The 14,659-nt window shown below is 39.0% G+C and overlaps 1 protein-coding gene across 1 annotated transcript in view; it reads left to right on the top strand.

Moving 5' to 3' along the window:
- Nucleotides 1-14,659, top strand: part of tmtc2a (transmembrane O-mannosyltransferase targeting cadherins 2a) — a 63,938-nt gene that overhangs the window by 36,633 nt on the left and 12,646 nt on the right. The window contains exons 3-8 of the mRNA XM_003444998.5: nt 6,284-7,118; nt 8,002-8,116; nt 8,818-8,903; nt 10,659-10,843; nt 11,089-11,167; nt 13,453-13,574. Coding sequence (XP_003445046.1) covers nt 6,284-7,118; nt 8,002-8,116; nt 8,818-8,903; nt 10,659-10,843; nt 11,089-11,167; nt 13,453-13,574 — 1,422 coding nt within the window. The remainder of the gene's footprint in view (nt 1-6,283; nt 7,119-8,001; nt 8,117-8,817; nt 8,904-10,658; nt 10,844-11,088; nt 11,168-13,452; nt 13,575-14,659) is intronic.

Genomic DNA, 14,659 nt, shown 5'->3' with positions numbered 1-14,659 from the left:
TGGCTTTCATTCAGATAAAAGATATTTGAGTAATTAGAGGCTTACATCATTTTCACGAGGGCAATTAAATCTGATCGTTTTCGCATAAGCGATTCTTTCAAGTGGCTCATTAAAATTTTCATATTTGGAACGTGCATTTTAGCTCCTTATACACAGCTTCAATAATAATCAGCTTTAATGATTAAAGTCTAAATCAGATACATGACAGCTCTTCAGCAGCATCACCCAGCCCTGACTTTTACTGTGTCTCTTTATGATACTGATGACCTGACATTACACACACAGGAAGCTCTTTAAAAGTCAGCTCAACATGGACAGCGCCTCTTCTTTGATCAGCTATTGTTCTGGACGGCGTGCAAAGCTTCACCCTGTGACCTATCTCATTACAGGTCTCTGTGCCAGCAGCAGCAAAGCTTTCATGAGGAGAACATTGAGATAATTGGGTCACTCTATCAAAGTCAGCCGTTCTCAGTGCCAGCCACGCTGCCGTCTGATGACTTGGATGAGCTGCGCCAAGTCAGCACAATACAGAACACGTTAGAGTGCTGGAAAAAGCACCGAATACGTGCCTCATTGTACCTTTCATCACAGTGTATTATGTCACTGTTAATGCCTCAAATAAGACAGGCTGCTGGATGTTTGTTATACAAATGCAGAGTGTCCAACACTTTGTAGGCCTTTCCATGCACATGTCATTGAGAACGAATCACCCCAAAGGCACAACTTCAACTCAAGGTTTGAAAACACAAAGGATAACAATATAAGATTTAGATTAAAAAAATGCTCTGCATGAGCTGCCCACCACGTTCCAAAGCATTATGAGGAGTTTGTTTGTTTAAATGCCTTAAACAAGAAAAGTCAGGAAGATTGTTCCCCTGCTGTCTTAGGTCAGTCCAAGGCGGCTTTAAACAGCACAAATATGAAGTCAACTGTAGGGTGCCTTGTCTTGAAACATGTTTTAAACACTCTGCACGCTACAGTGTCAACAGGCACACCACACACTTCTGGGATTTATAAAAGCAGAGTTAATAATGAGTGACAGTTTAAAGATGAAGGCCTAGGAGCTATGTTTTATGTGCAGAAAGAGGCTGATGGAGAGAATATTAATTCAAGGGAGAACGTGGATAATAAAGCAAAAGAGAACAAAAAGTATTTGAGCGAAAGCTTCAGAAATTGATGCTGAATTTCCAAATGAGGATCCAAAGTGGAGGAGATATGTGGGAGAGTATTAGGTTCGGATGTTTGACGCGAGCGTGATGCTACGTTTGACAGCTGGCTGGGGATTATGCCAGCCATTCTCCGTGGATACACGCGGATCTTGTGAAAGCTAGTAAGAGTAAGAACCAGTTCCCAGGAATTTCGCTCCGACTGATAACGGTAAAATTTTAAAATCACAAAGCCCCTTGAAAACTTTAAAAACAGACCAGTGGTAAGTCCGGGATCCGTTGAGTCTTGAATCCACAGATAACAATGAAAAGCAGAGATATAGATGACTTGCAATGCAGTCTTATTTCAAGACAAAAGAACTTGTGGTTTTAAAAAAACTAAATATTTACACTTATAAGCTAGCCCAGACATTCAGGATTATGAATTTGAAGGCAAATTCTCAGTATGCTCACATCAGTCACTCTGCTGCTACGTTTCGACTCCCTGCTTCATAAGGAAGCATTGTGCATTACTCATAATCCAGTGGACTACTTTCTGTGTTTACTTTCACATGCATCAAGAGTACCTGTATTGCCTTAAACAATGCTGACACTCCTTCAAGAAAGCCGTTTGAAGGCCAAGATAATACACAGGGTGACCATTTTTCTACCATCTGTCTCTGATGCTGTGTGATGCAGAATGACTCTCTGTACTATAAACAGTATACCAGCCATACATACTGTCCACGGCTGTATTTGAGTGTCCAGTGTGTAAATTTGTCTGCTATGCTGTACTTTACACAACAGAAAGGTAAAAGTAGCTTAAATGCAATGCAGGCTCCACTATGCTATGCTCACAATCCCACAATTCGATTTTAGAGTATATAATAATGTAGAGATTAGCTTCCTGGCTTAATCCAAAATATTTGGCAAGGCTTTACATCAGATGAGAGAATGCAGTTTAAGCTGTGGTTTCTGTGTCTGTGGATGCCTGGAAACCTGAACTCAAAATGTACTACACAATAGGCACATAAGCACACGTTCCACGTATGTGAACTGGAAAGCAAGATGACAACCTCTTGACAGTGCACCCGCTTTAAAAGAGTAGAAACGAGGGAGTGGAAAACTAACAATGAAATGCAGTCGGAACACAAAACAAGCATTCAATTTACTCGTACTTCAGTGCAGTTGATGTTGACAGTGCATGGCACTGCAAGTGGAAAATGCCTTTTGTGTGATCCACAGAATTCTGTGAAATAACCACACTGATGAAGCGAGTAATAGTTTGTGTCACGTGTCTGCAAAGGTGCTATACCTCGGCTTCTCATGCCTGGAGCACCTTGCCCATAGTTAAAAAGCACCTTGAGAATGGTAACAAAATTGGATAAATGGCAAATATCAAAGATGACCACAAATAGCAATTTACTCTATAATATTTGGATGAGTTCTTTGCTAAGTGGACAAGATAAACTGACTTTTATAGCAGTTAGAAGTTGGATCTGTTAAAGGACTGATTGTTTTGTGTGAAGAGGGTAAAGTTGGGTTAGTGGAGATCTGTTTTCAGCTACCACATAATATTCTGCTGAGGTTAAACTGACTTTCCTGAAGCAAAAAACAGTTTCCTCTAAAATGCACTAACGAAAGGTGGTGTTAAGAGTTATTTGCTCTCTGAATTTGTGAAGGCGCAGTGGTGCATCACTGGAAAGTAGAACTAGAGGTGCACCCCACCGTTCTGCAGTTTGAGAAGTGTGTTTGTGTGTCTGTGTGTGCAACTGATTGCAAAATCAATTAAGGAACAGTTTAGAAATAGACAAGCCATCGAGTAGCAGAATAAAACCCATTCAGCTATACCACAAATAACTCTCTTACAGGAATTGGCTAATCTTCCAGTACTGAGCAGAAGTAGGTTTCTCTGTCAGTTGCCTCTCTTTACATTCAGTGTGGTCTCATTCATCAATAAGCACATCCCACCTTTTCTTGTGTAAAAGGCACTCTATTTTATCCTTTGTGCACCACCTTTTGGCATCTGAATCAATATCCAATTTTTCCTCACTCATTTGCCCCCTGCCTCTCAGAATGCTCTAAGTGCTGAAGTCCTTAAACTGGTCCTTTTTCATCCTACAGTTGACAACTGATCTAGTGTAACTAGACTTCCTGCCTCATCTAACTTCTCCAAAGAGACCATGCTTTTCCTTTTCAGATCTGGAGAAATCAACAGTTTAAGTGGAGCCAGCAGGTCAGGGTAAATGCTAAGCCTCTTATTCTAATCCTAGCATGGGCGTGTTATGGATAACATGAGCACGCGTGAGCTTACTTGAGCATGCTCATTTCATGAGAGTTCATTAATGACACGACTGATTTGCTCTTTGTGCATTGTGAAGCCGTAAGAAATGGCAGTTCATATGGAGTGGATTATACAGCGGAGTATAAACGATTACTATATTGAATAAACTTACTTGGAGATAAAAGCCAAAGCTGTGCTATACTTGATCAACAATATGAGTTATATGAGCTCTTGTAGTAATTTTCAGATGTATTAAAGCTTTACGGGTGGTAATATTGCTACTAGACCAAAAGTATGTGTGCTCCTCCTGTCCTGGGCAGTGATAGTACACATTAAAAAAACACTGTGAGCATGCACTTGTATACACACAGAGAGCTCAATTCCCTCAGGATACTGTAGGTTCAAATAGAGTTCATATTACACCGGTGCTTGGATAATAAATGGCCCCAGGCAGCATCTCTCTCAGGTGATCATCACTCATAGTGTTATGCCATGTTCAGTACACAGTAGTATAACTAACAAACACTTTTTAGTTGGTTTGGCGCCACACTGTCTGTGTCAGTAAGTCTTTGACTATATGACTTTGAAGAGTAATCAGTGTATAAGAAATGAAGTCAGATTTGCTTAATCTTGTCAAAAACACACCACTAAATCAGATTCGAGTAGTAATTGATTTCAGAACGCATCATGTCAAATTGTGGTATTGAGGAAGTCTGGCGTCACATCTGACAGATAGAAAACCAAATTAAAATGGTCTCAAAAGCATCATTGGTCTTACAGCTCCCTCAGATTTCACCTAACAAATGTAATTTAACCAATCTGTGACCAAATGTTAACCAATCAAGAGAATCATAGACTGTAAATTATAGATGGACATTGCCTCTGTAACGTCAGCCATTTGTGTATCCTGCATGCTGAAGCCTCATTGTTGGCATTTTTGATCAATGCCTTGTTTATTTCTTGACCATTTTTAAGAAGGTGCAAGTTGGTTTGCATTGGAAGGATACAGATAACTGCTAAGGAGCTCTGAGAGACTAAGAAAAATACTAGAATATGTATCATTAAAACAAGGGCTCAAACTTCTTAAATGGGCTGTACCTCAAAACAGGAAATATTATTTGCAGATTAACTCCATTAAAACTGCTCCGAAAGGCACTGACTATCAGAGAGTCAATTGAGTGACTTGAGTGGGTGAGGTGAGGCTTAGCAGAAAGATTTTTAGCAACAATTGCCTAAATTGGCACAGCTGTTAATTAGAGCATCCACACCCCTAATTTTGAATCTTAAGAAAATCCAAACAGGTAGGTAGGGAGATGTACAGAAGCTTGCTTTTGCCACTGAAGATTTTATTTTGTTATTTTTTTTTATTTTTGGGGGGGTTAGTATGTAGAAATTTTGAGTTACTCAAAGTTTTGAGATATTATTCATTAGATATTATTCAGTTGAAATTGAGATACAAAACTCAAGATTTTGAGATAAATTATAATAGTAATTTTAATGTAGAATTTCAACTTGCCGACCAATATTTAAAAGGTTTCTTTTTATTTATTTATTTATTTCTTCATTTTAATTTATTTTTTCCCAATGGAAGAAGCAAGCTTCCATAGAGACCAAAGTGGCAGTTTATGTGGAAGAACTGCAGTTTGGATTGTTTAGTTTATCTTTCTGTGGTATGGGGGGTTGCTGGGTGTGATCTGGCAACCTTGTCATATCTTAAAAACTGTAAACCAAATTGCAGTGAGAGGATTTTTATTTTATTTTATTTTTTTTTTAAAAATCCTCGTTCTACTTCCTTTCAAGGATGTGCTTTATCAATAAGCAACAGCGCTCTGTGTAAAATTAGAAAGGTCACACAAACTCAATTTAGGGGTTCTTAAACAGTTGTGTGGCAGTTTGGTCGAAGTTGGTGCATGACAGAAAAAAAATAATAGTGATTATGTTATAGAAGTAATGCTCTTATGAGATGTAAACAGCATAGATCAGAACAATGAGTCCTAAGCTGATTACCAGTCACACTTTCTGCAACAGGCAATGCAGAAAGAGTTGGGAAGAAAACCTCCAGTGCTTCAAATTTGCTTCGGAGTTGCCTACAGCGAGGTCAGAACTGAGGGGTGTGTGTGGAATACTAATAAACTGACATTTTTTGAAGTTTGTTGATTTTTTTTCTATTCTTTGATTTTTGACTTTTTAGATTTTCTCTTGTTATCTTTAATATAACTTTCTGAACATCAAAAATTTATTGGCAAACCAGTCGTGAATTTCAAACAAAAAATATTTCACCACTTTGAGTAAGACACATTCAATCTGAAGCAAATATTTCATCATATAAACAGTCCTGTTGCTTCACAATGAAACTGACATCAACGAGAGCGCCCTGCTTTCCAGATCCTAATGTGTCTTTCACCAGTTTGCATAGTGTTGCTTCTGGCTTTTTGTGCATTTTAACTTTAAGAAGTCTGCCAGTGTTGCAGTATAATTGTTCACGAGTGTGGTTTAAACCCCAGGCAAAAACATTCCAGGGACTGTTTTACATACTTTCTTTTCCTCTGTATTGTAGGAATGAAAAGATAACAGAGTAAATAATATTTAAGCAAGTGCATATCTATAAATTATAATGAAACGTTATTACTTATTATAACACAGAAAAGGATCTTGTTCATATAGACTAAAAAAAACACAAATAGGACTATTTTGTTTTGCTTGAGGGCTGATTTTAAAAGATCTGATATACATTTAGATAGCTGTCTAGCAGGAAGTGCATCAGGTGTTCTTGAACACAGACAAAAACCTTTGGCTTTGACCTAAATGTTGATTTAGGTGTTTCCCTTTAACATTTTTTTCCCCTACTTTTCAGAAAAAGAACATCAACGTTTTGCTGAGCCTTGGCGTGCTAGCTTCCTGGGGAGTACTCTTGCTGTCAGCTCGCCTCTACTGGATGGGCAATAAACCTCCAAACTTCTCCAATTCCGACAACCCTGCAGCCGACTCGCCTCATTTCCTCGCTCGAACGCTAACGTTTCTCCACCTGCCTGCTGCCAACGCCTGGCTCCTGCTCTGCCCTGACAAGCTCAGTTTCGATTGGTCCATGGATGCCGTGCCCTTGGTCAGGTCCTTGGCCGACTGTAGGAACCTTCACACTGTTGCCTTTTATGTTGGAATGAGCATTCTGGTTTTGTTTGGCCTTCGTGGTCCCACCTCCAAAGTCAAGGAGACCAATGGGAAGACCCATGTCACTAATGGGAAATCCATCACTAATGGTAATGGTTACCAAGCTCCTGATGCAAACCATAACACAGAGCATGGCTCTCCAAAAACCGCCCTAAATGGCTCAGCTGGACTGCACCACTGCCCTCCACGGACACCCCTGCCCCCTACAGAAAGCCTAGTACTGTTTTCACTGGGCATCCTTTCATTGCCTTTCATCCCAGCCACTAACCTATTCTTTTATGTGGGTTTTGTAATTGCAGAGAGAGTACTATACATTCCCAGTATAGGCTTTTGTCTGCTTGTTGCTGCTTGTGCAAGAGCCTCGTTTGTTAGACTGAGGACTAGAGGCTGCAAGGCTGTGCTGTTGTGTCTCTGTGTGGGTCTAGTACTGCTGAATGGCCTCAGAACTGTTCAAAGAAACAAAGACTGGAGCAATGAGGAAAACCTCTACAAGTCTGGGATTAATGTGAATCCCGCTAAAGGTAAGAAGGCCACTGGCTATCTTTAGATGTCAGTAGGAATCCTCCTACCTTCAGCCTAAAGCAAGGAGCGAATTTGAATGACTGAATTTTAGAGCTCAATTGATACAGGAATTTTTAGGACTGATAGCGATGTTTTCTTTCCAGCACGTAGAACTTAAACAGAATCTTCATGTGTAGTTATTTATTATTATTAAGATATGCCAGTGCAGATATGTCAGCAAAATTGGATAGTAATATCTGCCTGCCGATAAATCATTCAAGCTCTAGTTAATTTTACAAACTCAAAGCTAGCTATCCATTCATGTTATTCTACAGGTTACATTCAAAGATAACGAAGCAGTTTCACGGCATCAATGAATGCTGCTAGTTACTCAAGATGAAAGTGAACAAAGAATGTAAAAACTCTGCTTGGCAAATGCATTTTTGCTGCTTGGATTTTGTGCTGTGTTAACATTTGTTTCTGTACGTTTTTAGTACATTTGAGACATTTCACTTGTTTTGTTAAAGAGGGAAAAAAAAGCATGTACAGCAAATTTTTAAAAACTCAAACAATACCCAGTTCTACTTAATATGCATGTTTTTAACTGGGCTGAGATCTGAAACCCACTGTGGGTACCTGATCTTGAAAGAGGCAAGTGGAAATATGTGCAAGAAAATAACAGATAACTGCTTAGAGGATTGTTACACACTTGCCTAAGCATACTTAAATAAAAAAAAGAGAGCACTCTAAATAACCAAGTAAGCATGAGAAGTACAATTAATTGTTTTTATCAACTGATACTAGTTTACTTTGACAAATTAGTGTGAATACCTGCTTTTACATGAACACCAACTGCATCTTTTTTTTCTGCTGCATAACTCTTGACTGGCACATCTCCTCTAGCCTGGGGAAATTTGGGGAACGTACTGAAGAACCAGGGCAAGATGGCGGAGGCAGAGAAGGCATACAGAAATGCTCTGCACTACCGAGGGAACATGGCTGACATGCTGTATAACCTGTGAGTGATAAAGATGCCCGTTCCGCCTCCTCGTGTTTGCATAGTCTTGACACAAACAAGTTCTGATTCCTACCATCCATCACTTTAGATCACTGTGGAAAAGGAAGAGAAAGGGGAGAGAAGAGAGCGCATATAGACACAGAGTGACTAGCAGGAAAACTTACAGAGGGCACACAAGAATAGATCTAACATAGGAGAAGAAGCAAATGAAATACAGAGTATGGCTTGACGCAAGAGAGTTGTGTGTCCCTTGTGGCTCTTTGTACCTTCTGCTGCTGATTTGATTAGTCATGGTTTGCAGGGTTTGGGGGAACACAAAGACACTTAGAATCCTGCAACACAAGGTGTCACAGATGCCAAAACCTCATAGCAGACCCGTGTCTGTAACTCTCATGCAGACACTGTTTTCCTTCCCACTTCTCCGTTCCCTCTCAAGTTACGGGTGCCAAGAAACTGGCAAAGAAACAAAGAGAGAAGGGAAAACTCAAAGGTGTTTTGCATTCTTTAAAACAGAGGTGCTACTTGAGCTTGATGGATGGTTGGCTATATTGGGATTATGTATTAGTATATGGGATACGGGAAGCAAAACCTGCCACTTTCACCACTCATTACTTTGATGAGAGGTTAAAGCTTACTTTGCATGCAGAGTTAACAGAAACTGTACTGCAGCTTGTCACATCTTTGCGTTTTTCTTGGACCAGGGGTTTGCTTCTGCAGGAGAATGAACGCTTTTCTGAAGCGCTGCATTATTACAAGCTTGCCATTGGGAGTCGGCCTACGCTGGCATGTAAGTAAATCTCGGAGAGTCTCATTTTTGTAAATGATCTATGAGGCGGTCAGCCTGAGGGGAAGAGCTGTCATCAATTAGACTTTTGGGTTAATTACACTTTAATTTTATTGCTGAGGTGGTTATTCTTTTTTGCATGGACATGTAAAGGGCCAGTGAAGTAATGCAATTCAGTCCCGCGCTTGAGTGTTCACATTAGATGAGGGTCCAGCTTTTACTCTACCAAGTAGAGTAGCTTTATTGTTAGCTTTATCTCTTTTTTGGCATGTATTTATTTATGTGTCCTACTTTTCTCTGCTCTGACCTCAAGTTCTGCCTCCTTTAGGCTGTATTATCATGTTTTTCTGTGTAGATCGAAGTTTTTTTCTTTGTTTAAAGCTTTTTTTTTTATGTTTATTGCTCTTTTATTTACAGTTGATAATGATTTATTTGAACTGTTCTTTTTCCAGGGTGGAATAATTGTACAGCATATATATTTGACCTCAAAAAACAGGAATTTTGGCTGCACAAGTGTGAATTTATTTTGGATTTTCGTTAAGATCGTAACTATACATACATGCTCAAATATATGCACATTCTCATTTCCATCTTTTAATAAGAGGTGTTAAAGGTTCTATAATGCCTTTTAGCCTGACGAGTTCAAGCCCTATTAACTCCTAGCTTGTGATCATGATTGACTACAACTTGTTGCTTCTGTTTGCAAACATAAATAAAATAATCTGTTTAACAGCGCTCATTGGATTGACCAAAACTCAGAACAATGGGAAGGTCCAAGGAACTCAGTGAAGATCTAACAAGGAACTGGAAATTTACACAAATTGAAAAATGTCTATATTGCTATACCACTGCTAATTCCAAGATCCCCTGCTTCAAATTCAACAACTTTAAGTTTGGCTGAAGTTTGTAGCTCCTCACATGGACAAGTCAAATGCCTTATGGCCAGATGAGATACAGATTGACCTATATGTCCACAATGATAACAGAGATGTTTGGGTGAGTAAAGGTGAGGCTTTCAAACCTAAGAACACTGTACCAGCTGTTAACCATGGTGGAGGTTGCGTCATGCTCCGGGGCTGTTTACTGCCAGTGGTAACGCGAGTACCGGTACACTGCACAAAGTGGATGGAATAATAAAGAAGGAAGACTACCTCTTCAAATTCACCTCAAATCAACAAATAGATGGTTGAAATGTGGGCACAATTGGGTGCTCCAACATGACAATAAACCCAAACACACAGCAAAACTGGTTTTGGAGTGACTAACTTCTGTAATAGCTTTCCCAAAACCTGACCTCAACTCTACTGAAAATTTGTGGACTTTGTTTAAAAGCCTGGTCTGTGCCAGGAAACAAACCAAGTTAAATGACCTCTTGCAATTTTGCTGAGAAGTGTGGTGAAGATTCTAAAATTGCCAGAAGCTTGTCGATTTATTCCAAAAGCGTCTGGTTGAGGTTTCTAAGCAACATTTAACCATATATTAGTGAGGCTGTATGCATACATTTGAGCCTGTATGTATAGTAGAGAAAATCCCAAATAAATTCAGACTTGTTCACCCAGTTCTTGTCTTTTAAAGTCATTAAAAATGAAAAAGAAACAATTAAAAACAATGATTAAAATCCTAAAATTACCATGCCATTCTGTTCCATGATGAGTGTATGTAAACTTCTGAACAGAAATGTATTTATGTCAAAAGACATTTTAGATCATTTCACATGCCTTTAATTGAACTTGCTTTCTCTTCACTCTGAACTCACAGCAGCCTACTTGAATATAGGAATAATTTTGATGAACCAGGGTCACCTGGAAGAGGCCAAACGCACCTTCCTTACTTGTGCTGACATTCCCGATGAGAATTTGAAGGATCCCCACGCTCACAAGAGCTCCGTCACCAGTTGCCTGTACAACCTGGGAAAACTGCTCCATGAACAGGGCCAGCAGGAGGTCAGTGTGTCCGGTTTGTGGGAAAAGGGCCCAGAGAATATTTGAAGGAGCTGAGAAGTGTTTGTTTTGTATCTCAGCTTTCATAACATGAATAAACAGAGAAGGACCAAAATAATTTTTGTAATGCTTTCCGTTAGGACTTTGTCTGTGCCGCTTGTGATTTAACTACTTAGTTACAAAGGCCACAATTGTGGTGACTCGAACTGAAAACTGAATTAGCTGAATTAACTATTCTCTTTCTACAGGAGGCCTTGTCTATGTTCAAGGAGGCAGTGCAGAAAATGCCAAGGCAGTTTGCACCACACAGCCTTTTCAACATGATGGGTGAGCGACTACCTTTTTTTCACCTATAATATCTGTTTTAAACAGTAATTAAAAAAAAAATATATTTTTAAAAATCGCTACAAAGGTGATTCCTGCTTGAAATGTTAATAAGCATCTTGATGAGATAACGCTACCATTTGATCTATAAAATTACACATTCATGAGCTGTGAAGAACAGAGTAATGACGTGAGTAAAAGCCATGCAATCTGACATTATTGTTTCCATCTCAAGTGTTGGTCTTCTGGCTTGTGAGAGCTTTAAATGTGAGTTGAACAAATTGCCATTTAATCATTGCTAAGGAACCCCACCTGTTGGATTCCAGCACTGTAACTCATAAACGATGTGTGCACACACTTTGTATCCTCTTGAGGAGAAGTGAAGCTCATCTGTGAAACGAGTCACATCCCCCTCTTTGTTATTGTAACACTAATTACATTATTGTAAACTCATCCCGATGACATAGTTGAGATTGCAGGGAGATGTCTGCATAAATTCCTTTGACAGGCAGGCTGAAGGAAAATAAGATATGTGTTTAGTCAGGTGGAGAGAGGGATTAAGGAAGAGTGTTTGCATTAGTGTAATGGGAGGGGATACCTACTATGTCATCAGCCTATCTTCTTACTCTAGGGGCCAAGAGCATGCCCTCACATCCAACAACATCTCTGAGTTTTTATAACCAGCTTTTGTTCTTTCAGCGAAATTTCAGATTTATCCACATTGTGGTCACTTCAGTCAGCATGGGGTTAAGAAGAATTTGAAGTTGCTGAAATGACCTATTACAGCAAGCCATTATAATGAGAACCAGCATTACATCATTATCTGTTTATCTCAGATAGGGAGATAAACAGAACAAACATGAATTAATCAATCAGTTACAGTTCCAGCATGTTCTTCTGTTAGATGAAGTTCAAAGAGCTTCACAGATGACTGACGAGCTAATAACAAGTCAGAATAAATGTAATAAAAACAATGCAATTAATTATAGATTAAAAGCACCTTGAAGAAGACTAAAAAGACGAAAAAGATCAGAAAGAGAAGAATCAAATAGGATAAAATAAGTACCCTTAAAGTAGTTTAATATTGTAGGAGCTACACAAAATGGCTGGAAAAAACAAACGCTGAAATAAAACAGAAAAAAATCTTTTAAAAAAACTGATTAAAACTGACAAAAATCAGTACCCAAAAAGAGTGAGAACAATTATAACTGTAACATATAGTACAGAGTGCAACAGTGCTCACCCACTTTTGTAAAGGCTCCAAATCTAATAACTGATTGCCCATTCAATTTCTCCACTGTTTCAGAACGTCCTTGCTTAAAAAATGTTTTAAGCCTTGAACCAAGCCAACACTGACCTCCACAAATCAGGGGTGTCACTGTTCCAATTTAGTATTGTGAATTTTTGTTATCATACAAACTTTTGGTTTCTACAAAAGCACATGCCATCACATCACAATAGCTCAGTAAGTCTTCTCTGGATGATTACAATACAATACAATACAACTTTATTTATATAGCACATTTAAAGACAAGAGGTACACCAAAGTGCTTCTCAATAGTAAAATATGAAATAAAATTAATTACATATGGGTACGATTGTTGAGTACAAATACATTTCCAGATGAAACAAAGCACTAATTAATCCGGGAGTGCTATGTTAAAACAAATATTTCACTCCTAGTGTAAAAGTTAGGTAAATTCAACACACAAATATCAACTGGAAAATTCCGGTAACACAATAGGTTAAAATTACATACAAATGCGATAAAATGATTCTAACACTATGGCTCATAATCAAGAATATGAGAATATGAATGAGATTTTTTACCTCTCAAACCTCACTTTACTCAATTTTAAAATACTATATTTACATTGTTTTTTTTTTTTAGTTTAGTCTTTTTTCTTGTACTTTAGTCAAGAACAGGTTCTTATTTTCATTGAAAAAGGCAAAGCCCCTTGATGAAATAAAGGTGTAAATACAAGCAAGTGTACATCGGTCAAAACACCAGGCTGAGTGGGAAGCTAAGAGTGTTGGTGAATATGGCTTAAGCCTCATAGTTTAGCACATGTTTTTGTGTTTGGGGAGACAAGGAGGCCAAGTGTGGCACCACCTGCTGCAGCTTGAAACCTCAATGATCATTGAATTTAAAAAAGAAAAAAGTGTTAAAAAAAAAAAAGACACAAAAATAAAGACTCATTGAATGCTAATACATTCAACAGCCATAATATTATATATTTTTCTTTCTTTTTATTATTGATATTTTCCATTCTCTTCTCTCCTTTCAGGAGAAGCCTACATGAGGCTGAACAGGCTGGAGGAAGCAGGCTACTGGTACAGAGAGTCCCTCAGGGTCAAGCCTGACCACATCCCTGCCCACCTCACTTATGGAAAACTGCTATCCATCATTGTATGTTCCCTTACAGACACACACACTCACACAGAAAGAAGCAGAAGACAAAGCATTACCTTAGTAATGACTGCAGTGGTTAACTATGTGGCAGAGTGTAATTAAATGGGACCTGGAGTGGCACAGTGGAATGATGAATAATGCATATAGAGCAACTTATGGGGCACTGGAGCAAGGCGAACCCATCCTATTGATTTCCCTGCAGAGACTGAAGAGCTGTGATAACTGTTATTACATATGGGCTTTCTGAGTAGGGTGGATTCAAACGCATTAATTCATTGTGTGTGACCCTTGCTGCTACTAGTTGGACAGAACTTCCATACTTTTCACACACTTTCCACACAGTGTGAAAGAAAAGAAAACTGAAAAACTGAAGACAGAAATATTAAATAGATTTTGAGTGACCTTAGGACGATCCTGATCCAGGACTGATGCCAACAAACTGCTGTGTTGGAGCAGCGTAAATACATGGCTGACATCTGAAGGTCAGAGAAGCAGGGAGTTTTTCTGGTGTGGATGAGAGCGATCCCTCTGTGATTGGATGACCCTGATAAACCATGTTTCATTTTTTTTCTGTCTTTCATTACATGTGTCTGTATATTCATGGGAGTGTTAGAAGACATCCAAGGACACACAAACTTGCCCAACTTCTAAATGTCAAACTTCCTGTCACTTCCTGTACTTCCTCCACCTCTCCCATTCCATAAAACAAAAACAAATACACATGCATGTGACAGATGTGTTCGCAGCTGAGTCAAGTTTAGATTTGGGAGACGAACTGTGTTTCCTGCGTAACCTTTTTTAACGACGCTGACCTCTCTACTTCCACGGCTTTGGGTGCTGAATAAAAACACAAACGAGCTGCAGTTACAAAACCGTTATGTGCACAAAGTGATACACACTGGCAGCTGCAAACCCTAAGGGCTTTAAACCTTACCTCTGACCAGTTCCCCTCTTTGCTGAAAGATTTAAAGATATGCAGCATACGCACACACACACCTTAAGTAGGTTCACATTAGAGTCACCGAGGGTGGCCGGACATCTGCTCTGCTCCCTTATGCTCAAGGGGCTCCAGATCTATGCAC

This window comes from Oreochromis niloticus, linkage group LG17 (assembly GCF_001858045.2).
Source record: "Oreochromis niloticus isolate F11D_XX linkage group LG17, O_niloticus_UMD_NMBU, whole genome shotgun sequence".
In the NCBI taxonomy this organism is placed as follows: domain Eukaryota; kingdom Metazoa; phylum Chordata; class Actinopteri; order Cichliformes; family Cichlidae; genus Oreochromis; species Oreochromis niloticus.
This window is presented reverse-complemented; position numbering and strand designations above follow the sequence as displayed.